This window comes from Physeter macrocephalus, chromosome 6 (assembly GCF_002837175.3).
Source record: "Physeter macrocephalus isolate SW-GA chromosome 6, ASM283717v5, whole genome shotgun sequence".
Classification (NCBI taxonomy): domain Eukaryota; kingdom Metazoa; phylum Chordata; class Mammalia; order Artiodactyla; family Physeteridae; genus Physeter; species Physeter macrocephalus.
Window position 1 is genome coordinate 88626691 of NC_041219.1, and position 24554 is coordinate 88651244.

A 24554-nucleotide genomic window follows, 5' to 3' on the forward strand; every position below is an offset into this window, starting at 1 on the left:
GGGGCTTCCCTGGTGGCGCAGTGGTTGCGCGTCCGCCTGCCGATGCAGGGGAACCGGGTTCGCGCCCCGGTCTGGGAGGATCCCACGTGCCACGGAGCGGCTGGGCCCGTGAGCCATGGCCAATGAGCCTGCGCGTCCGGAGCCTGTGCTCCGCAACGGGAGAGGCCACAGCAGAGGGAGGCCCGCATACCACAAAAAAAAAACAAAAAAACACTAAAATCAGAACTACCATACGACCCAGCAGTCCTATTACTGGGCATATACCCTGAGAAAACCATAATTCAAGGAGTCACGTACCACAATGTTCATTGCAGCTCTATTTACAATAGCCAGGACACGGACACAACCTAAGTGTCCATCGACAGATGAATGGATAAAGAATATGTGGTACATGTATACAATGCAATATTACTCAGCTTCAAAAAGAAACGAAATTGAGTTACTTGTAGTGAGGTAGATGGACCTCGAGACTGTCATACAGAGTGAAGTCAGAAAGAGAAAAACAAATACCGTATGCTAACACATATATATGGAATCTAAAAAAAAAGGTTCTGAAGAACCTAGGGGCGGGACAGGAATAAAGATGCAGACGTAGAGAATGGAGTTGAGGACACGGGGAAGGGGAAGCTGGGACAAAGTGAGAGAGTGGCATGGACATATATACACCACCAAATGTAAAATAGATAGCTAGTGGGAAGCAGCCACATAGCACTGGGAGATCAGGTCGGTGCTTTGTGACCACCTAGAGGCGTGGGATAGGGAGGATGGGAGGGAGATGCAAGAGAGAGGAGATATGGGGATATATGTTTATGTATAGCTGATTCACTTTGTTATACAGCAGAAAATAACACACCATTGTAAAGCAATTATACTCCAATAAAGATGTTAAGAAAATAATAAAAGCTAACATTTAAGTGTTTGCTTTGTGCGAGGCACTGTGAATTTTTATCGTATTTATTCCTCACAACAACCCTACAAAGCCAGAACTATCACTATCAACTTTTTACAGAAAAGAAAAGAGAGACATGGATTAGGGTTACAGAGCCAGGGGATGGCAGAGCCAGGATTCAAACCAGGTCTAACTCCACAGGTTCTCAACCTGAAAAGGTTATGAAAATTCTCCCAAGGCTCTTAAGAGGAAAGCAATCAGAATTAATAATTTAGTTTAGGAGCATCTAAGTGCTTCAGGATTTACAGTCAGGAGCTAATTTTTTTTTTAAAATCATCTCCCTTCATGTGAAAGATGCAAAAAGCCCCTCCAAATAAAGTTTTCAACCCTTCACTAGAGAAATTATTTAAAACATATTTCAATTAACTTTAAATAGAGAACAAAAAATAGAAAGGGGCTATTTTTATTTGTATGGTCAGATGATACATACAGGAAGGAAATCAGATTAGCACACATGAGCTACTTTGCCTGTAAACATGCACAGAGAAAATGGTTTGACTTAAAACAGATAAAGCACTCATTTTAAAACAGCAGCTTTGTATTCCTTTTTGGAGGGTTATAGTGAATATAAAACTGAATTACCTGTCACTAATTTCTTTTTTTTTAATTAAGTAAGCAGATTTTCTAGGATGAACCAAACTATTCTGCTAAGAAACATGGCGCTTTCAAATTAGATAGCTAATAATCCAAAGGATAAAAAGAAGGAATATGGATTCTCATTTCACAAAGGATGGAAGCAAAAGGCTGATGTATTTTTTCTGATTCCTCCCTCACTATGCTTTTATTTTCTATTTTTCAATGTAATTAATTAGGAAAAAGAAGATAATGTGGACTAAATAAAAATTTTTACCAAGAAATGATCGGGAGGTGATCGGGGAACTGGGAGTTGATAAATTTGAGGAATAATTAGAAAGAACAAACATTTCCACTCAGGATTATCTAGAGGTTATCAAAGAACAAACCACAAGGAAATGTAACATAAATACAGACATCTGATGAGAATTGAGAGTCAGATGACACTTAGCCAAGAGATCTACTGAACTGGTACCAAAAAAAAAAAAAAAAAAAAAAAAAGCCTCACAACACACTATTCACCAAGCAACATTAGTATGATGCTCTGTAAAGTTTTTCTAGTTCCCCTCGGGTATTTAGTCATCCAAGCAGACTAGGTCTCTTTGGGTCTAAAATCATGACAGACATTTCAAGGTAGCTTGCCAGAAATGAAACCAAAAGGTCAACTTGCAGTTTCAGTAAGTGGCTGACAAGTTTGTTCAGTGAGCATTCCTCAGGTGCCCAAAGCACAATGCCACAAAAACATGGATTTCTGACAGAACAAGCTTGGTTCAAATGTTTAATATACTTGTTCAGGTTTAAGAGAGGTGACATAGGGGCTTCCCTGGTGGCGCAGTGGTTGAGAGTCCGCCTGCCAATGCAGGGGATGCGGGTTCGTGCCCCGGTCCAGGAAGATCCCACATGCTGCGGAGCGGCTAGGCCTGTGAGACATGGCCGCTGAGCCTGAGCGTCCAGAGCCTGTGCTCCGCAAAGGGAGAGGCCACAACAGTGAGAGGCCCACATACCACAAAAAAAAAAAAAAAAGAGAGAGGTGACATAAAAGAAACAAAAAAAGAATAAAATGAATCCCTAGGAAATAAATCCTAGGAATATACTTTAAGTATAATAGGGAAGACTTCCCTGGTGGCATAGTGGTTAAGAATCTGCCTGCCAATGCAAGGGACATGGTTCGAGCCCTGTTCCAGGAAGATCCCACATGCCGCGGAGCAACTAAGCCCGTGCGCCACAACTACTGAGCCCGTGCACCTAGAGCCCGCGAGCCATAACTACTGAGCCCGCGCACCTAGAGCCTGTGCTCCGCAACAAGAGAAGCCACCTCAATGAGAATCTCACGCACCGCAACGAAGAGCAGCCCCCGCTCGTTGCAACTAGAGAAAGCCGTGCACAGTAATGAAGAACCAAAGCAGCCAAAAATAAATAAATAAACAAACAAATAAATAAATATTAGGAAGGAAGGAAGGGAGAAAGGAAGAAAGAAAGAATAACAGGGAAGCTTAATGATGAAACTCTGTAGCTAATCTGTTTGACTGTTAATAATCACTCTCCAATTTATTATGAATTTTATTTTATAAATTTTTATTTCCATGTATTGGAGTTTTATTTTTTAAAACATAAGACTTACAGATATATTTTATATGTGCGTTGAAAAAAATGGAAAGAAAATACAGTAAACTGTTAATAGCTATCATTTCTAGGTGATGAGATTGGATGTTTTTTATATTATTCCATAGCTTTACTGGGTTTCCATAATTTAGAGAAGTTCTCTTTTTCAGGATATAAAAATAATATATGTTCATTATAGAACATCAAGGTTAACAAGTATAAAGAAGAAAATAAAAATGATATTGGATTTTCTTAATTTGAAGGCCATACCACAGAGAGTGGTATGTGAGCAGGATTTTCCAATCTTTTAAAATCAATTGTCTTCTTTTTCTTTCCCCCAAAGCAACTGGTAATTCAATGCATATCTGGAGGTGAGAAGGAGGAAACTATGTCCTGGTTGGATTAAAAAAATCTTGGGGGCTTCCCTGGTGGCGCAGTGGTTGGGAGTCCGCCTGCCGATGCAGGGAACGCGGGTTCGTGCCCCGGTCCGGGAAGGTCCCACATGCCGCGGAGCGGCTGGGCCCGTGAGCCATGGCCGCTGAGCCTGCGCGTCCGGAGCCTGTGCTCCGCAACGGGAGAGGCCACAACAGTGACATGTACCACAAAAAAAAAAAAAAAAAAAATCTTGGAACGCTTACTTGCTTATTTAGCTTACTTGCCAGGGCACCAATTCATCACAGAAGGAAGCAGGAAACATGGACCTCAGGTCTCCCGAAAGAGGAGGAAGAGGTCTGAGGACATAGGGGCCCAGCAGGGCATTATTTAACAGCATGTCCAATGTCAGGTGGGCAGGCAAGGTGCTGCTTAAAGATGAATTGTTCCCTGGCCATGGTTTCACACTCCAACCAGATCTCAGGAACTACCTGGGGCCCAAAAGTAGAGATTTCTATATTTTGAATAAGATGTGCACAGTTTCATTACCACAGTAAGAAGCTAAAAGCAAAGACAGAATTAACTTATGTATCAACATGATGAGATACATATTATACGCCACGAAAAGTGAAAAACTGTTGACTATGCAGACACATGAAAAGGTCTCCAGTAATAAAAGAACACAAAATATTATGTAGATCATTACAATTGTGCACGTAAAAACTATTCACATACAATTATATGGATTGGAGGGGATATAAAATCCCCTAAGTAGTTGGGATGAGGTAGGGATGAGGTACTCTGGAGAACTGTGCCATTTCTTTACCACTTTGTTTACTCAAAGAGCTCTGTATAAAATCAAAGTAATTTTAAAAGACCCTAAATATAGGTTAGGTAAGGAGACAGCTATAAGGAGAACTGTGAACCTCATAAATCAAGTCTTCTTCAAAACTTCTAAATTCTATTGTGAAACATACTTGAGATTGAAAGAAAAAAATTACTCGCTGATCACTACACACAGTGACCGCTTCAGTTTGGGAGTTCCCGGATCTTTCAGTTTGTTATACAGAATATCCACTAGGGGTCACCATTATGTTTAAATAGTGATGATGTTACAATGTTTATTAACAATAAGTTTAGACAAATTTTCATTTCTTCTACAACACAAAGCCTCCTTTCTCAATGGTCAGCATGTACACAATTTATGGTTCTCTGGCAGAAAGAGACATCAGAGTCTTGCACGATTCTACTGTTTGAACATAATAACAACGATAACCTGGAAAAGAAGCTGATCTTTAGTATAAAACCATGCAAAATCTCCAAATCAGGAACATGGAGGAAAGCCAACCTTGGCTTCTTATCTTTCAACTCTGCCAATGATTAAACAGGAATTTTCACCTGTAAGAGTAACAGAGGGAAGGAGGATGTGCTCTGAGAACCAGCCAATATAATGCTTCAACTTTTTAAGCAGACATGGTCACTGGTCTCGAGGCTGGTGTCAGAGAAGAAATATATTAAATAAGTGATCACCCAGTCACGTGTATCTTTTACAACGTGATCGGTGCTGAGAAGGAAAAAGACAAGGAACTCTGAGCCCACGTAATGAGGACTGTAATTTGTACTAGAGTTTCAGGAAGAGCCTGTTAAAAGGAGAGGCTGATGCGGGCTTCAGCTTGGGGGTGTGGGGCGTGGGGAGGGCTACTTTACACAGCAACGGAGTATTTGTATAAGTCCCGTGAGGGAGAAAAGCCTTGACAAGTCTAAGAAAGACTGGTGAGGCTGAGGCACAGTGAAAGAGGTGGAGTGAGACAAAATGAGGCCATAGAAGAAAAGCAGGGTCAGGTCACTTCTCCTAACCAAACAAGTGGCCTTTAAAGGGCTTTAGAAAGGGAATGACAGAATAACAATGATAATACAGTTCTACGGCTCTTTAAACTCATAACACCATCTCATTTTACCTTCGCAATAAATAACACTATCTGATAGATACCATTAAGGAGGCAGGACACCTACAAGAGATTAAATTTGTTTTTCTACAGTGAGAGTGTGTCCATAATCACCTTGAATCATTACAAACAGAGCTTCCACTCCCAACTCCACCCTCCACCCTGGGTGAAGGTACCTTGAATCATTCAGAGACTCTTCCCCGGGAGCTCACTGAGGAGAGTTTTCCTCAGAAGGATGGATGATTAACCTGTCTCGCTGCCTGGGGGAAGGGAGGAAAGAAAGAGTCCGCATTCACAGTCTGGAAAGGGGCCACCTGCCCAGGGTAAATCTGAAGCTTCCTGGGCCGCTTGGCATCAGGAAAATGGCTGTGCATGGACTAAAAGAACACAATAGGGCTTCCCTGGTGGCTTCCCTGGTTGAGAGTCCGCCTGCCGATGCAGGAGACACGGGTTCGTGCCCCGGTCCGGGAGGATCCCACATGCCGCGGAGCGGCTCGGCCCGTGAGCCATGGCCGCCGAGCCTGCGCGTCCGGAGCCTGTGCTCCGCGACGGGAGAGGCCACGACAGTGTGAGGCCCGCGTACCACAAAAAAAAAAAAAAAACCAAAAAACCACAATACCAAGTGCTTTGCCCTGAGAATCCAAGTGGGGTACCTTGGCTGAGCTGAGGAGAGTGGGCTCCTTCCTCAGAGTGATGATGCAGGACCCAGGGTTAGCACTGGGACAGCACTGCTGGTCACAAGGTAAGGATCGGTTTTCAGCAGCGCCCCATGAGGCACTGAGGAGCAGCAGCAGACAATGGGGCTCTTCCCACCTGAGTGTGCAAGCTACACTGACCACCTCTCCTCCTGCACTACCTATATCCCAGGGGGTTCTTGGACAATTCAGGAGGAAGGAGAAGCCCCAAAAGACAGCGGACTTCTTCCAATGAGGCATGTGGGTACAGATAAGATTGCAATGCGTGCTCCAGTTCATAGCGACTATACAAGTGTCCAAACCTAGCTAATGAAAGGGCAGAAGAACTGGGACTGGAATAAAAAATTCCATGTTCTTTCTATTATTCTGTGATCCTCACCTGGGAAGGAACTTTTAAATCAAAATGTGACAGAGAAAATACAATCGATCCCACCCCCAGCACACAAAGAGGCACTCTATCTACTTAACATTTATATGGTTGGGAATGTTCTACGGCATTCCAAAATGCTGTTCTTGATTTCAGTAGCTAGTTTTAGGTACACGTCCCTTTGAATTTCCATGATATTTTGTTTAGAACTTTCTTACAGTGCTTATTTCACTCTATCTTTTATGATTCTCATTTGTATACCTATCTTTCCTATTTTATAGTATAAATAAACTTGAGGTCAGAGGCTGGTCTTAATTCATCTTTTATCTCCTGCAGTAATTACCTCTGGGTCTTACGCTGCAGGCACCCAACATTTTAGTTAAAATAAACAAATTAAGATCTTCTCTGTCTCCTCACTTGCACCAATGGGAGTGGGTGGCTGGGAAAAACAAAGACAAAAATGAAGAGATACCAATTTAAAGGATATGGTTAACTGTTAATCTGGGAAGGCTGCTTATTTGTGTATCTCTAAGCCGCAAACATTTTATGCAAAAATTTGTGCCTCTCACAATTTTCACACAATTACATGAGGTCAGTAAGGATAACAGGATCACAGACTATCCTGGAGAGGAGTTATCAGAGCCTTTAGAGAGAGAAGATAAAACTTACAAGGCTTTCTTTTGTTTCATTTTCACTGGGTTATATACACATTTGCACAATCTCAAAGGCAGGACTGAACTCAGAAGAGCTGGGACCAAAGGGGTGGGGAACAACTGGCAAGTGCAGCATATGTACATACACTGGAACACTGGTGAGCAAATACCCTGCAGCAAAATAGGCAGCAACCACAAAAGGAATCCAAGTTTGGAAAGAACATTTGGGCCACCAGCACTTCTCACCAAGACAAGCTAGAAAATGCCAACACGTAAGCGTATTCATAAACTGACATGTCTTACCCCTAAAAGGGCAGCAGGTAAGGGCCCAGGGGGAAAATAATGTGGAAACCTAGCCCAGGAAGGAATATATAAAAGGCGAGATGCTATTTTGAAGCAGAAGACAAACACAATTAAATGAAGTGAAAGTAGGACAAAGTCAATGGATGAAGGAAGAAAAACAAATACACAATGGTCACAAATGGTCTCAAATACACGAAGACAGAATGGAATGTGTACATCAATGCCATGAAAAACAGAAGCTGCAGTAATGTCCTAAAGCAAAGGATGTGGGTCCAAGAGAAGATGCCACCGTTGAACTTCAAGGGCAGTTTTAGAGTTGCAAAACAGAGCTGAGGCAGGGCTCGTTCTCAGAACCACCCAAAGGAGGGAGGCCCCCCAGTTTCAACACTTTAATCAGGCTGTGGTAGAGACCATTTGATCAGCTTGCTGGTGAACGAGCAAATGAGGTACTGACGTCTTTGAGATCTTTTAGATTGATAGAAATGATCTTTGTACAAGTTTTGAACAATCCTTAAATAGAAATGTTAGGATAAAGAATCCTGATTAAACATGGCAGAATAACACATCTATCTATCCCCTCTCCTTCCCAAAACACCACTAGAATGATAATAAAGGCCTGTAGCAGGACAAGGAAACAATCAGTTCAGGAAGAGAGACAGTATCAAGAGTTGTCTCTACAAAAATAATAATAATAATAATAAAATGATGGATTAACTGTAAAAAAAAAAAAGAGAGAGAGAAAGGAAATAGTAAACCAAGTGACTTAGCTGTGAATAATATTTACATAATCAAAATAATGCAAACACTGAATGCTGACTTAGCAACAACAAAAGTAATACATTGAACAGACAGCCCACAATGAGTATGAGATGGGAGATGTGAAGGAAGGGGTAAAGGGAAAGGGAGTGTGTGGTGTCCAGGCGGTTGGGGGAAGAATGTGTAAGAGCGAAAAATTCTAATCTTTTACCTACAGAGGTAAATGCCAGAAGAAACAGGTAAAACAGTTGAAAGAAGCTGTCTCTGGGGAAGAAAAGGACACTGCTTATTTTTGTTGTTGTTACAAACCTCGTAGTATCATTTGACTCTGTAAAATAGATTCATTAATTTCATTTAAAAATAAAAATTAAGGGCTTCCCTGGTGGCGCAGTGGTTGAGAATCTGCCTGCTAATGCAGGGGACACGGGTTCAAGCCCTGGTCTGGGAAGATCCCACATGCCGCGGAGCAACTAGGCCCGTGAGCCACAACTACTGAACCTGCGCGTATGGAGCCTGTGCTCCGCAACAGGAGAAGCTGCGATAGTGAGAGGCCCGCGCACCGCGATGAAGAGTGGCCCCCGCTTGCCACAACTAGAGAAAGCCCTCGCACAGAAACGAAGACCCAACACAGCCCAAAATAAATAAATAAATTTAAAAATAAATAAATAAATAAATACTCCTGTTCTCTGTTTAAAAAAAAAATAAAAATAAAAATTAAGTAAAGAGGAATGCTAATATTGATATAATGTTATAATATAATATTGATGAGAATGAATATGCTGTGCACAGTCTCTTGAGATTTAGTAGATCTAAATTAAAAGATCTACTGAAGGTAGAGACAAGTTGCCAGGACCAATCACTCTCCAATCTGTAGAGTAATCTGCTTTTTTCATTATCTGACACTTCCATCTTCACAGATGTTTATGAAAGGAAATATTTCTAAATTTTAAATGTTCCTTCTGTTTAGTTCCACAAACATTTATAGAATTCTACTATATGCCAGGTACTAATGCTAGAAACTGGGGACATGAAGAAATAATAATAAAAAAAGAATGTTCCTGATTATAAAGACCTTAAGAGTCCAGTAGGGGAATAAGACACACGAACAAACCATAATCTATGGGACAGTCAGAGAGAGCTTTTTATAAATGCAGCACAGATCATGGGAGTGGGGACTGTTTGAGATGAAGCTGGTCAAGGAAGCCTTCTCAGTGTTAGTCGTAGCTGAGCAAACCCCTAGTAGACTGAGGGAGCAAGCCAGGGGGTCCCAGGCAGTCTTGTCCAATGCTGGCTGCCTCCTGATGTCTTAACAGTACTTGGAGCACAGAAAGCACATAGTAAATATGTGCTGACCTGAGGTTCTGTCAGCAACCCCGGTATCAATAGAATAAATGCTTTTCTATTAAAGCTATTTGGAATTAATCACTTACTTGTATGCAAAACATCTTAAGGATTAGACTACAGGATCAGCCCAGGAAGTTGCCTCCCTGCACAAAACCTTCCATTTTCTTCTAACTCCAAGAGTGGCCAAGAGTGACTAATTTACAGAGGAGTTAAGAGTGTATGTGGTTTGAATAATCAATTCTTTGGGCCTTGCCAAAAGAGAGTTAATTTCTGGCCTCTTCTCCTTGCAAAGCTGCTAACTGAGGTGTGTGGGAAGCTTTATATGCAGGCTCTCGTAGCTTGCAAGCCACTGAAAGATGTTCTATGGGTCATTCCTTTCGAAGAGCATATGGCTCAGAACGAGGAGATATGAACCTGCCACATCCTCATTTCTCCCTTGCCTCTCACAGTGAGAGCATCTTGCGGCCCTGAGTATGGTTTTAACCCTTATCAAAATATGAATTTCATACGGCATGCCCTTAAATACCAGATAAAGTTTGGGCTTTGTAGAAACTAAAGAAACAACAATCAGTTCCAATGTTGATAGGTTTAAGTGATTTTCAAGGGTAATTTTGAGACATCAGATTTTTGTCATACAGTAAGTTTAGAATCTAATCCCTGTAAGCTATGTTTATTATTACCCCCAAATTGTCCTTACTCAATTTCCACTAAGTATTCTCTTCAACCATGTGTTCTCTTCCATATTTCCCCATTTTCCCTGTTACATTGTTAAATTTTTTTCTGAAGTCCTATTTTAAAGATTTATGTAACACTTGAGAAAAGAAATCTAAAATATACATAAATATGCAACCTAAGATAACTCCAAATCAATTCTGTATGGAAAATCACTCACTAAATTTTTAGATAAGCACGTGCATGTAATTGTTCTAGTAGTACAATGATGCAAGCAGTATTACTTTTTTCTTTCAAGAGAGATTGGTGGAGAATGTTACTTTTACATAATACACTCAAGGAGCCACCCTCACAATGAAGCACACCTCACAACCGGAGGGAATGAAATCTAACAAGGTAACAGAAAGAGTTTGAAAGAGGTTGAATCCCACTAGAAGTAAGTAGGAAACTCCTACTAAAAGTGTTAAAATGACTTTCACTTCAGTTAATCCTATATAAAGCATTAATACAATTCAAGTTTAAATAAATTTAAAATCTGCATTAAATCCAATGCCATTAAAAAAATCAAACTAAATGCCCTCTTCAAAATCTACAAAGACATATGGGGTAAAAATGTCTAGGTGTAATCTCTTCTTTTGCTACAGAATCTATACAATATAACCCAGCCCTACAAACAATCCATTTCTGGGACAGACATGAATAGATTCAAGAACAAAGGTGGGAAAAGAAAGTGACAAACAGAAATTGAGAGACTTTTTTTTACCACTAAGAAACCGTCATTAAAATACGTAACTACTGCAGGATGGACTTTAGGAAGAACAGAATTGAACTGAGAGGAAGGAGTGAGATATACAAAAGCAACAGTGAACAAAGAAACAGATATTAACTACTATTAACTACTTAAAACAATAATAACTAATAATTGAGGGGGTATGTAGACAAGGTGGTACTAAAAATGCTTTTGTTCTTAAAGTCCTCATGTTGTTTGGGAGGAAAATTAAGATTCTAATTGTGACTGGTTTTGAACAGGCATGTTCTCTGACCACAGTCAAACTGAGAAACATTCACCTTAGTAAAGAAGACAGAAAACCTAAGCATCCAACTCAGGAATTTTAGGAAAAAGTACAAAATGGTAAACAAAAAGAGTGCAAGGAAGGAAAAATATACAGGAGCTGAAAATGAGAAATCAGAAAATAAAGAGATACTAAAAAGATCAACAAAATCAAAAGCTTGTTCATTGAAAAGACTAACTTCTAGGAAGACTGATCAAGAGAAAAAAGAGAGGAGATAAGGGTAAAACATAAACAAAGCAAAAGCTTTAAAAATAAAGAGAATACTGTGAATGTCATTAACAACAAATTTGAAAACTTATACAAAATAGACAATTTCCTAGAAAAATTAAACTTACCAAAACTGGCTTATGAAGAAACAGAAAACAGAACTTGGTAACAGACAAGAGATGGGGAATGAAGGGTATGCTGAGATGACTTTTAAATCTCTAGTTGCTGGGCTTATGGATGTGAGTTCTATTCACTCAGAAGGGGAAAACTAGAAGAGAAGCCTGGGAGCATGTTGGATGTCATAGTTTTGTGTGAATGCACCTGTGCAGGGAGGGGTTGGTGCTGGTGGTAGGGGTGGTGTGCAGAAGTCATAAATTTAATGGATATGTTTGGATTGGCTGAAATGAAGGTTCCTTTAAGACATATAAATGGAGATGTTAAGTATGCAGTCGGATCTATGCTCAGGAGCTCAGGAGAGATCTGGGTTGAAGACACATATTTGGGAGTTACCTGTATTTCAAGGACAATTAAAGCCATAGGGATGGCTGAAAAGCTCTAGGGAGACAGGGCATTGGTTCTTCATACCAGCAACCATTACCTGGGAATTGACAGAAATGCAAATTCTCGAACCCCAACCTGGACCTACTGAATCAGAAACCCTGAGAACGGGGTACTGTGATCTGTATATTAACAAGTCCTCCAGTGATTCTGATGTAGGCTAAAATGTGAGAACCACTGATATAGAGTGAGATGTCAAGAGGGCTTGAGGTCTTGCCTTGGAAATTCCCACATTTAACAGAGGACAAGGAGCCTGCAAAGATGACTAGGAGCAACATGAAGAGAGGAGTAAGAAAATGAGGAGAGTGTTTCAAGAGGTAGAGTGGCAAAGAGTACTGAGATATCACTTATGGCAGCTTCAGGAGGGACTGGAATGGGCTGAGAAGTGAGAAGGTGTTAAGAAAACAGGGATAGTAAATATAGACAGTTCTCAGCAGTCTGATCATAAAGGGGAGACAGACAGGGTAGAGATGGAATGGTCGACAACGGAGGATTTTTTTTTTTGGCCATGCCACACAGCTTGCAGGATCTTAGTTCCCCGACCAGGGATTGAACCTGGGCCCTGGCAGTGACAGCGCTGAGTCCTAACCACTGGACCACCAGGGAATTCCCAAGGGAGGATCTTTTTTAAAAGAACAGTAATGAGTATGATGAACTGCTGGGGGAATAATCTGGTTGAGAGGGAGAGAGTGACAGTACAAGAGAGACAGGGAGCTGACTGCAGTGGCATACCGAGGGGGCAGTGCAGCTGTCTGCCTCAGGGGGAGGAGATTTTACTACTTACAGCATTTAGAATTGCTATCCATGGTGATAAGAAAAAGCAGACCAACTTTTTGTTGGTTTTATTACTGCTTTTAAAATTTCTACAGATACTGCACCCCTCACTGCCTGCACTGGGGTGGCCACTCCCACTGCCCTGTCCTTGGTGTCATGGGATGATAGTATAAGGTTTCTGAAAAGGGAGGAGGAGATGGGATCAAAAGTCCAGGTGAAAGGACTGCCCTTGGCTAGGAGGGACAGATCACCTCTTCAACCAGAACGGAGGAGGTAATAAACATGATGGGCACTGATGCGGTGAGTTTGAAGTCTAATAGCAGGAAGCGGAAGGAGCTGCCATCAAATGGCTTCTATTTCTCCCATGAGGTCACATGCAAGACCATCCCTACTGTGAGATGCTATGTCACAATCTCTTGGCCTGCTGCAACTAAATGTCTTCTTCGTCATATCCATTCTCACTAAGGAACCTTCTATGTGTGATCAAGCTCCTCTCGTAGGCCTGCCCATGGGACAAGAATGTGCTGACCACACAGACTTGAATGTGTCTCAGTGGTTTCTCATAGTAAATTGATAAACTGGTTTTTGAACATGATTTGGTTTCTTTGTAGCCTGACAACAGATAAGAGACAGATCATGGTCCTTTTTATAGTTACATTCCTTACTAAGTTATTTTCTCAGGATCTGATTGCTTTTGCACAAAGTGACTACAGTAAATCTCTGGGCCTACAGAGGCATGGACCAGATCCATAATTAAGCAGCCAATAAGAGGACTCCCCTTTTCTGTCATGCCTTGCTCAGCAAAAGCTGGCTTTTCATTAGCTGTCACTGGCCTGATTTCCACCTCTTTTCTTTCAATTCATTTCTACATCCATCTGTTCATTAAGATATTTTAAACTGGCTATCACTGAATTGACCTACTAGTTTTTGCAGGGAGGAATTTCCAAGAATAATGCAGGAAATAAAACAAGGACTTCAGTGAAATCTATTGGTACACCACCATTGCTCATTTATTTATTCCATTATCCATTCAACAAATATTTATAGACTATAAACCTTGTGCAAGGCTTGATATTAGAACCACGGGCGATCCAAAGTCCTCAAGGGATTATAATCCAGAAATAAAAGCAATTATTAGTTCCACAAAACACAGTCTTGTGGAAATGGACTCTGATTGCACAGGGAAATTAGAAATAAAGAAAAAACTCTTTATAGCAAAAGTGATTAAATAGAAACAGGCTGGGCTTCCGTGGTGGCGCAGTGGTTGAGAGTCCACCTGCCGATGCAGGGGACACGGGTTCGGGCCCCGGTCTGGGAAGATCCCACATGCCGCGGAGCGGCTATAGGCCCGTGAGCCATGGCCGCTAAGCCTGCGCGTCCGGAGCCTGTGCTCCACAGGGGGAGAGGCCACAGCGGTGAGAGGCCCGCGTACCACAAAAAATAAATAAATAAATAAAAATAAAAAATAGAAACAGGCTATCAAAGGAAATCCTGGAGGCTGAGTAACTTTAAAAATATGATGACTTAGAAACAGACAGCCTTGCCTAGAGGCAAAGGTTCCAGCAACCCGCCTGGAATTAAGCACAGAAGTGACTCAGAACTTTCTGATATATAAAGAACATGCCAGTCTCTTTGCAGAAGGAATAAGTCAGGCTGTGAAATAGTTTAAAAGTTTATTTAGGGTTCTTACCCCCAAATGCTCAGGGACTGCAATCCTTGGGTTGCCTTGCAATACTAAATCTGTCCCTCCTTCTTATCTTTGCCCCACTTGCTCCTCTCCATTACAGTTCATGCTCAGGCATTAATAAGATGCAGTTTTTCCATGACCTGGAATTTTCTGCCATTGAATCATGTCAGCTACGCACAGGCACACTACCACCCAAGTTCTGTATAAATGATTTGATGACTTTGGGTATTTTAAAAGTGCCTACCACACAGCAGATGCTCAATTAAGATTCATTTCCTCCTTTCCTTCCTTCTGTTTTTTCTCTTCCCTGGTGAGGGAGGGAAAAAACAGGAACCAACAAAAAAGACAGATCTCCTGTAAGACAGCATTCTTACTGAAAAGGTTTAAACCACTTCTCATTGCCTACCTTGTGTCTGCGGGATGTAAGGAGACAGGAGTTTTGACCTTTTCTTTTCATAACCCTTCTGTGTGATGTCCCCTAAAATAGCAAGAACAGAAACAGGTTAGGCATTATTCTTAGTCTGTGGTTGTTCACTGTAGAAATAAAATTAATTACAGAGTGTTACAGAATTACTACACAGAGAGTAGGAAAAAAATGTATAGTTCTTTGCCAAGGATTTTGCTATGTGTGATTTCCCACAGGATTGGAGCTGACTTCTTGTGGAAAATTGCAGGGCTTGTCCCTACACCAATCTAGCAGAGCAGTATGCTGCATTCCATGTCAGAGATTCCCAAGTTCCTAGTCACTCTTGTTTCCGTGGTATTTAAGATATACCAAAATGGAACGTGGCAAGGCTGGCAGACTAACGAACTTCTCTCCAAGGTTTTAGTTTGACCAAATGAATGCAACTGACTTGGGAGGTATTCAATTACATTGCTCTACAGAACCACATGAAAATCAAAAGTCCAGTTAAGGGGAGAAGTCAAGGTTCACGCACTGGGATAGGATTTTTTTTTTTTTTTTTTTTTTCTTTTTCGGTACGCGGGCCTCTCACTGTTGTGGCCTCTCCCATTGCAGAGCACAAGCTCCGGACGTGCAGGCTCAGCGGCCATGGCTCACGGGCCCAGCCGCTCTGCGGCATGTGGGATCCTCCAGGACCGGGGCACGAACCCGCGTCCCCTGCATCGGCAGGCGGACTCTCAACCACTGCGCCACCAGGGAAGCCCTGGGATGGGATTTTTGAAATGCCCTTTTGCGCCCTAGGATCTGTGCTGAAACTTGGAGCTGGAATTCCCATATCCTCTCCACTTGGTTCACTGGTTTGTATTATCTCTATTCATGTATGTCTTTTTCACAAGGTTAAATGAAAAAGTACATATACAATAAATGCAATAAGGATAAAACTGATTAATAGAGGAGAAAGTATGTGGCTGAAGAGTTCAAGAAATATGCTTGGTCCTAAAGAAAGGGTAGAAAATGGATGGGCAGAGAGCAGGGTTAAAAGGACCAGGAAATGCAGCAGTAGAACAAAGGGACATTTAAGGGACAGTGAGTAATTCAAAGCTGGGGGAATAAATATATCTGATGAATAAATATATGTGGTGGGGAGAAAAAAGCCTATTCTGATGGATACAGAGATTTGAAATCACGGGTGATGAAAGTTAGATGTGTTGGCCTCAGCATCTGACTGATGGAGCAGATGGGGGAGAGGCAGCAGGGCTCACTGAAGGGCTTAAGCAGGGGAGTAACACTTGCATATCACAGAGTGCAGCAAGTTTACTCTTCCTAAGAAGCGTGGAACCAAGGGTAAAAGCCAGAGAGGCTAGTTCTTGCCCCAGTGCTACTACAGTGATCTGGGCTGGTCACTAGTAGCTTAAATTAAAGATAGAGGTAGAAGGGATGAAAAGAAGTGAATGGATTAAAAGAGATGTTAGGGAGGAAGACTAGATAGGATTTGATGACTGGTTCAGTGTAGGATGGAGAAGGTTTTTGGCTTGAGCAACCAGGCAGATGGTCATGATATTCTCTGACAGAGAAATACAGCAAGAAGTACATGTTTGGTGGGTTGAAGAAGATGAGAGTTGAGCTTAGGAAAGGGCTATGAGACACACAGGAGGAGATGTCTAATCAACAGTTGGCTACATGAATCTAGAACTTCAGAAAGAGATATTGATTTGGAACCATCAGGATGTAGTTGAAAGATAAATCGATACAATCTCTGGAATAATTTGGCAATTTCTATCAAAATTCTGATTCACCAACTGCACTTCTAGGAATTTATTCAATGATAAAATTCACAGAGGTGCACAAAAATCAATATAAGAATATTCCCTGACCCATTCTTTGTCATGGAAAAACTGGAAGGACTCTAGATGCTTACATTATAGACCATCTGTATCAGTGGCTTTCAACTAGGAATGACTTTGCCCTCCAGGGGACAACGGACGACGTCTGGAGACATATTTGTCACAACTAGAGGAAGGGATGCTACTAGCATCTAAAAGGATGCTGCTAAGCATCCTGCAATGCACAGGACAGGCCCACGACAAAGAATTAACCAGTCTAAAATGTCAGTAGTGTTGAGGACAAGAAACCCTGATTCACATAATATTATGCAGGTATTCCAAATGTACTGGCACAGGAAGCTCTCTAAAATATATTAAGGGGGGGCTTCCCTGGTGGCGCAGTGGTTGAGACTCCACTCTCCCAATACAGGGGGCCCGGGTTTGATCTCTGGTCAGGGAACTGGATCCCACATGTACGCTGTGGCTAAGAGTTCACATGCCACAACTAAGGAGCTGACGAGCCCCAACTAGGGAGCCCGCCTGCTGCAACTAAGGAGCCCGCCTTAAGGAGCCCATGTGCCGCAACTGGGGAACCGGCAAGCCACAACTGAGACCTGGCGCAACCAAATAAATAAATAAATAAAAATATTAAAGAATTTTTAAAAAATAAAATAAAAAATATTAAGGGTAAAAGGCAAGTTGCAGAACACTAGGTATAACAGGAACTAATTTTGTGAAAAAAAAAAGAAGGTAATAGAAATGTTTGCATATATAAAGAAAATAGTCTAGAAGGCTATATATATACACATATTAAACGTTTATCCTTGGGAGAATGAGATTATGGGGCATTTTCATTTGTTTTATATACTTTAACAGAGTTTGATTTAAAAAAAAAAAGCCTGAATGACTTGTATAATCTCAACAATAAAGTTTTTTTCATTAAGAATGAATAGTTCTGTAGATATATATTTGTTAACATAATAAGATGGTCAAATTATATAACAGGGAAAAAGGCAAGATACTAAACAGTTTACACAGTATATTCAATTTCTGGAATAACAACATTTTTATACATACATGTATATGCATAGAAAAAATTCTGGGTTTTTATACACCAAAATATTGAGTGGACAGTTATGGCTTGCAAGATTATGGACTGGTTTTAGCTTCTTTTCAATTTTGCTTGCCTGTATTTTATAAGTTTTCTACAATGAGCATCCATTATTTCAAGAAACAAACATTTTAAAACTGCAATCATGACTATTTACTAGACTGTACAAATTTAATCACAATGGCCCTTCATCCCTGTTTTCCTAGTGAAGTAAGAGAAACCCACAGTGCATTTTTGGAAATAAAAACCAAGCCTTGTCAAATTAGCAAACTGCAGAGTTTAGGTAATCTCTAACAACACACAAAACTAATAGAGATGTGGGAGCCTACCAAGGAAACATTCCTGAGAAACAGGAAATCATGTCTTTTATTGCAAAAGAAACAAGCATTCTCCTGTCCCATTCCCCACTCACAAGCTCTCCTACCTCCACCACACACACACACACACACACACGCGCGCACACACACACGCGCGCGCACACATGCCACTCCCGGAAAAGCACAAAGACCACTTCTGCTGGCTCAGAACACATCTGATAAAGTGAAAGGCCTTTAAAAGCTTTCTTCAGTGTTTAGAGTATCAACCATTCACTGTCAGTAAATGATCGGGGACAAACTGCTAGATTTGGTATCTTGGACATTACTCAACTACCAACCATCTCGGGTTTTGAAAAAGGTCAATAAAGAGAGTCCGATTCAGCCAGACCAATTAGCTCCATTTGCTCCATAAATGAGCAAAGACACTGAAGAGCCCTAGGAGAAGATGCACTGCAAAGAGAAGTGAGGACTATGGTGATATAACTTACAAATGCCCCCTCCCTTTTCTCTGAGTACGAGACCCTGCTCAAAAGTCACCTCCTCTGTGACACTTGCCACCACTTGTTAGTCACTTCTTCCTGGTGCCCCTACAACTCTGCACACACTTCTGTGATAGCACTCAGCACATCACTGGTACTTTAATTATTTGTTTACACATCTATGTCCCTACTAGACTGTGCACTTGAGGGCAGGGCCTGTGTCTTGTTCATCTCTGTAGCCCGCCTACATCCTGGCACAATAGACACTTATTGAATGAGTGACTGAATGAATTGGTAAAATGAAGGCGGTGAAAGAACAATAAATCAACGAGACACATGTGCTTGGGTGGAAAACTGGAAATGGGAGAATGAGTGGGGAATGGGTCTTTACATGAGCAGGAGCTGAAACGCCCAGGGACAGAAATTTAGTGAACCAAAAGTTTACTGAAATTCGACAGCTAGACCTCGAAGGTGGCCAGAAAACCAAGAGAGGAATAGTACATAAATCACTGGGCACTAAAATCGGAAGGAACTCCCACCAGATAGCGAGGTATCCCTTAGTCAGAGAGCAAGGCCAGACAGAAGGAATTCAGTTATCCCACATAACTGAATTTGTTATCCACATTTCTGTCATTGCCTCCTACAGTCTGTGCTCTTATCACTCTTCCCACCTGTAGTTAAGCAGTTTTTGCTGCACTAAAGCAATGCTTTCTAAACTTGCCCAATTTTTAAGAATCACCCGAGGAACTTGTAAAAATACAAATTCCCAGGCCCCCCCATGAAGATGCTGATCCACTAAGTTTGGATTAAGATCCAGATACCTGTGTTTAACAAGTTCCTTCCAATGACTCAAAATTCAGGAAGTTTGGAAATCGCTGCACCAAAGGATCCTGTCTGGAGTGTGCTGGACAGTTCTGCTGACTTAATGTGAGGAGGGTGCGTGAGAAGGTTGTCTCGGCGACACAGCCTCCAGGGAGAGCACGGAGCCTCGGGAGCTCACAGACACTAAGTCACACCACAGGCATTCTTACTCACAACAGATTTTTTGCCATCTGGCATATAAAACAAAAAGGAGTGCCGTAACTATACCTGTATAAAATTTGCATTAAAATGGCATAGAGCTGAGTTAAACCTGTTGTTCAAGGTTTTTGAGAAGTAAACAAATACAGGGAGGATTAGCCTTCCCCTCCCACTAGGGTAACGTATTTCTTCACCCACTTAGTGAACACTTAGAAGAGTAGCCACTTCCAGGGGTCTGCAGCACCCAGCAGGTGTGAAGGCGCCTGGCCTGATGAGACAGGGACCCAAGAGACCAGCCCTGAGCAGTCGGAGACCCACGTGACCCAAGACTGTCTAGATGCTTCAGCACCACCACAATCTTGAAGAGCCACACCAGACCTATGGAGAGATGGGTGTGGGGGGCAGAACAGAAAGGAAGTGTGTTCCCAACTTCTCTCCTCACCACCTGGGATCAATGAAAGTGGCTTGGCTCAGGCAGCCCGCAACTCATCTCCCACCAGACTGACAGAGCGCCTGGGAGGAGGTGGGTGCGAGCCTGCCAGCCAACCCAGCCTCTTAAAGGTCAGCGATGATAGGAGGACTAGTCCCACAAGTCAGTTAGCAGTTCAGGGAGTGTATGTTTACACTGGAGGAGCGGCACCATGCTGTGGTTCAGAACCTAAGAGCTAGACACAGCTGCACCTGGAGTACAGCCTTATCACTTCCTGGCTATCTGACTCTAGACAAGTTTCACTTAACCTCTTAATAAGTCTCGGTTTCCATGTCTGCAAAATGGGGAACAATAATATCTACATTGCAAAGTTTTTATTTGTGATTAAAAGTACTTAGTGTGGGGACTTCCCTGGTGGCACAGTGGTTAAGAATCCACCTCCCAATGCAGGGGACACGGGTTCAAGCCCTGGCCCGGGAAGATCCCACATGCCGCGGAGCAACTAAGCCCATGCGCCACAACTACTGAGCCTGCGTGCTGCAACTACTGAAGCCCGCGCGCCTAGAGCCCGTGCTCTGCAACAAGAGAAGCCACTGCAATGAGAAGCCCACGCACCACAACAAAGAGTAGCCCCCGCTCGCCGCAAGTAAAGAAAGCCTGCACACAGCAACAAAGACCCAACGTAGCCAAAAATAAATAAATAAAATAAATAAATTTCTAAAATTAAAAATATAAAAATAAAAGTACTTAGTGTGGGCTCTGGGATATCAAAAGTTCCAATAGCCATAAACATTTACTGAAAGCCTACCCTACTGGCTGGGTGGGGCAAGGGCAGGCAACTATGTTCAGAGAGAAGAGACAAGGCAAACAGCATCACTAATACTCCACAATGAAGCGCCATGGAGAGATGCACACCAACTGCAGCGTGGGGCCCAGAAGGAAGTGTTGTGCTCTCTACTTGGGTACTGAAAGAAAGCTCTACAGAGTGGTGACGTTGGTTTGGGTCTGGCCTTTCTAATATCAGAGCTATGACATGAACTCCTAATGACGCAGTCACTTAGTGCTTTACTAGTTTTCCTCTGCTGCATGGGTATGGCCATCTTTGGTAGTTCCTTTATGATTCTCATCTCCCAGAGAGAAGTAGGGCAATGTTAAGTAATTCTCACAGATGACCTTGTGCAGCATCCTGAGCAATTAGGTGCTAAATAAACACAGGGTTTGGGAAATTCTGGAGGGTCACCAAGTCGGATGTAAGTATGGTGTTGTTGGACAAGGATTACAGCTTGTTGAGAGCAAGGATTACAGCTCTAGCCATAAACTCTTTCTGCTCCAAAGGAAATAAAAAGGTATGTGCCACTGCAGCTCTGCCTCAAAGTCACACCTATTCAGTCAGAGGGGGCAATGGCTGGGGGGATTTGGAAGATGCCACAAAAAAACATTTTTGAGCACTGAATGGATGACACACAGAGTGTTAAGCAAAGATGAGTAAAATAGTATCCATGTCTTCAAGAAGTTTCAGGTCTAAAAAAATAACTACAATAAAAGTGACAAGTGCTACATTAGAGATGATGTACAAAGTCTTATGTAAGTATGAAGGAAATAACAGTGATAAAAGATAATTATAATATTCAATAAGAATAAATAAGTAAACAACAACAACACTTATCAAGGGCTTACTATGTATCAGTCTCTGTTGAAGTGCCTCACAGCAGTCTTATCAGGTGATATTATCATCATGCCCATGTTACAGGATGAGGATAGTGAGGCACAGGAAGTTTAAGCAACTTGCCCACAGTCATACCTAGTAAGTGCTATGATCAAGAACTGAACCCAGGCAGACCTGGCTCCAGGGCGTCTCCTCTTAAACACTACACTACATTCATTTTCAGAGAGAAGCTCCAAATTCAGCTTCAGAAACACTGGGAAGACTTCACAGAAGTTGCTCTTGGGTTGGGTCTTGAAGGATGAGTGTCAGGAGAGACACTGAGGGTGAAGACACTATTTCTCAAACCCTCAGCTGTGAAAGAGAGTGGCATGCTTGGAGCAACAGGCGGACATGAAGGCTGTAAATTCAACCTCCCACGAACAGGGCAGGTCACTGGCCTGACTGCTGCTCCTGCAGGTCCAGCCAAAGGGGAGCATCAACATGGGATCCTCAGACGTTTGAAGTTTAGGGCTTATATCATCTCATGGGTCATCAATTTACTTCCCTCTTCATTAAATGCCTCTATATAATGCAGCCATTATATAACCATTCTAGATTTTCAAAATATTCTGACAACAATTCATTTAATCTGCCAAAAATTCCTCTTCAATAAACAGAAAAGGCATGACCTTTATGACAGAACAAGAAACTGAGAGATGAAAAGATAAATATCTTTTTTAAGGATACATGGCTAGACTAGAATCTGGGTCTTTGGTCTTTTCTTATTGTTCTTTGTCCATTGTTCATTTGTAAGTGGTCCCCAAATCAGACACAATAAAAGTATAAAACTAAACTATTGTTCATAAAATGAACAGCATGGGATAAACAATTTTTATGACTCACCCCAAAATATAGATGACTTTCAAGAAGGCATTAAACACCAGCAGCACCACCACTACCACCCTGCCTGCAACAGGGCTCTGGGTGAATTGTCTCTTTTAGCTATTTTTTAAATGAGACAGCCAACTGTAGAAACGGTCCAAGTGCATAAAAAAAACGGTCAGCAAGAAGTGATTACATATCATTACTAAATACTCAGCTAAGGGAGAATGTGGCCTCTCTGTTTTGTTAAGGAGTAATTAGGAGGGAAAGAAATGAGAGACTGAGAAGAAAAAGTTCTAGAGTCATCACCTTCAAATCTATACCTGTATTTAAATCCTATTCTATCCTCTACATGTAAATGTTAGACCAGGAAGGTGGGACATGTTGGCTATGACTGGAGATGGGGAGTAGGACTGGGGTTTATGGCTATTCATATGTTAGGAATATAAATACACACATAGAGAGAAAGAGCCAAAATATAGCTGAGAATGTGAATGGGGTCAATCTTAGCAAAACTGAAAAGGGCAGAGGATTTGGATCATATCCAGAAGACATGGGCTAGAAGACAAAGAAAGTTATTTATCATTAAATTTTACCATGTTCTCCTTACAATGACAATTCCATTCAATGAATTACATGTACTAGCCACGGATCCTCCAAATATCCTCCTTCCAGAGGTGATATATAAAGGTTCACAAACATACAAAATAAAGGCTCATCATCACAGAAAACAATGGCCTTACCCCTTAAGCCAGATATAGAGGCATTTTTGCCTTTGTCTTTTCCTATTTTTCTTCCCTTATCTGAACTAAAAGTGGCCAAGAGGACTCCAAAGAATTTGAAACCTTGAATTACTTTTAAAACTCTCTGAAGTTTCTTTCTGCACATAGATAGGACTAATCTTATGTTGAAAGGAGGGTGAAAAGATACAATATTTTCATAGTCTACCAGAAGTACACCTCTATTAAAATACTTCAATCTGCTGAAAGATGAGAATTTTTATTTTATCTGATTTTTTCTTTTGGAAAAAATCAGTGATTCTAAAGTATTCAACTGGCAGCCTATACAAGCTACGGTCTTCTCTTCTTTTAACTTTGCTAATCTTACAAAAGATTTTCAAGAAAATTTAACTTCAAGACATTCAAATTTCCATTCTCTGTAGATGCCCTCTCACCTCATTTAGGACAATAACTAGACATTTTCCACATCAAGAACTTGAGAGTAAGCCCAGATTGCTTTCTCCCAAAACTCAAATCATAGAATTGCTTTGGCTGCACCGTTCTGTTTTCTAAGTCAAATATATATGAATTCTTACAGATGGTATTCCACCTAAGGCACCAAGCAAGTTCAAACGAATAAAAAGCAACAGAGTAAAACACTTGAAACACACGGAGAAACCAAACTCTAAGTCTACTACATCACCAGGAAGCTGGCTAAACTAATTCATCTAATGCAAAAGGTATGTTCATGTGTCCATTAGAAAAACTATGTCTGCAAATAAGAGATCTGCTATACAAATGACCTGAATGTTTAACCAGGACAGGAGGAATCCCTGAGATGGTTCAGCCAGTAGAAAAAGAACAGGGTTTAGCATCAGGCAGACCTGGACCTGGGTTTGGACCCTCAGTCTGCCATTTACTGGCTCCTGGACAAGTTACTGAACAACTCTGCCTCAGTTTCATAATAGGTAAAATTGGAATAACTCCTACCTTGAGTGCTTATGATGAGTCTTGAATGAGAGAATACATACAAAAGTTCCTGGCACGTAGCACACATTCGACTAGCTGTATTTGACACCACCCCAGCCCCAGTCCCACCCTTAAGTCCTAACATTAACTTTATCCTTAAAAGGGTTATTTAGAAAATTCTGGGTTGGTAGGTTCTCTTTAAAAAAAAAAAAAAAAAACTTAAAA

The 24554-nt window shown here is 41.5% G+C and overlaps 1 protein-coding gene and 1 non-coding gene across 10 annotated transcripts in view; both read right to left on the reverse strand.

The window, feature by feature from the left end:
- Nucleotides 1-24554, reverse strand: part of DIP2B (disco interacting protein 2 homolog B) — a 273451-nt gene that overhangs the window by 135865 nt on the left and 113032 nt on the right. For all 9 annotated transcript variants that reach the window (XR_003680362.2, XR_003680363.2, XM_055085636.1 and 6 more), the window contains exon 2: nucleotides 14938-15009. Coding sequence is in view for 7 of the 9 variants with exons in the window: in XM_055085636.1 (XP_054941611.1) it covers nucleotides 14938-15009 (72 nt within the window). In the remaining 2 variants the exon portion in view is untranslated. The remainder of the gene's footprint in view (nucleotides 1-14937; nucleotides 15010-24554) is intronic.
- On the reverse strand, nucleotides 12605-12676 carry TRNAD-GUC (transfer RNA aspartic acid (anticodon GUC)). Its single transcript has one exon. It is a non-coding gene; the product is annotated as a tRNA-Asp (tRNA).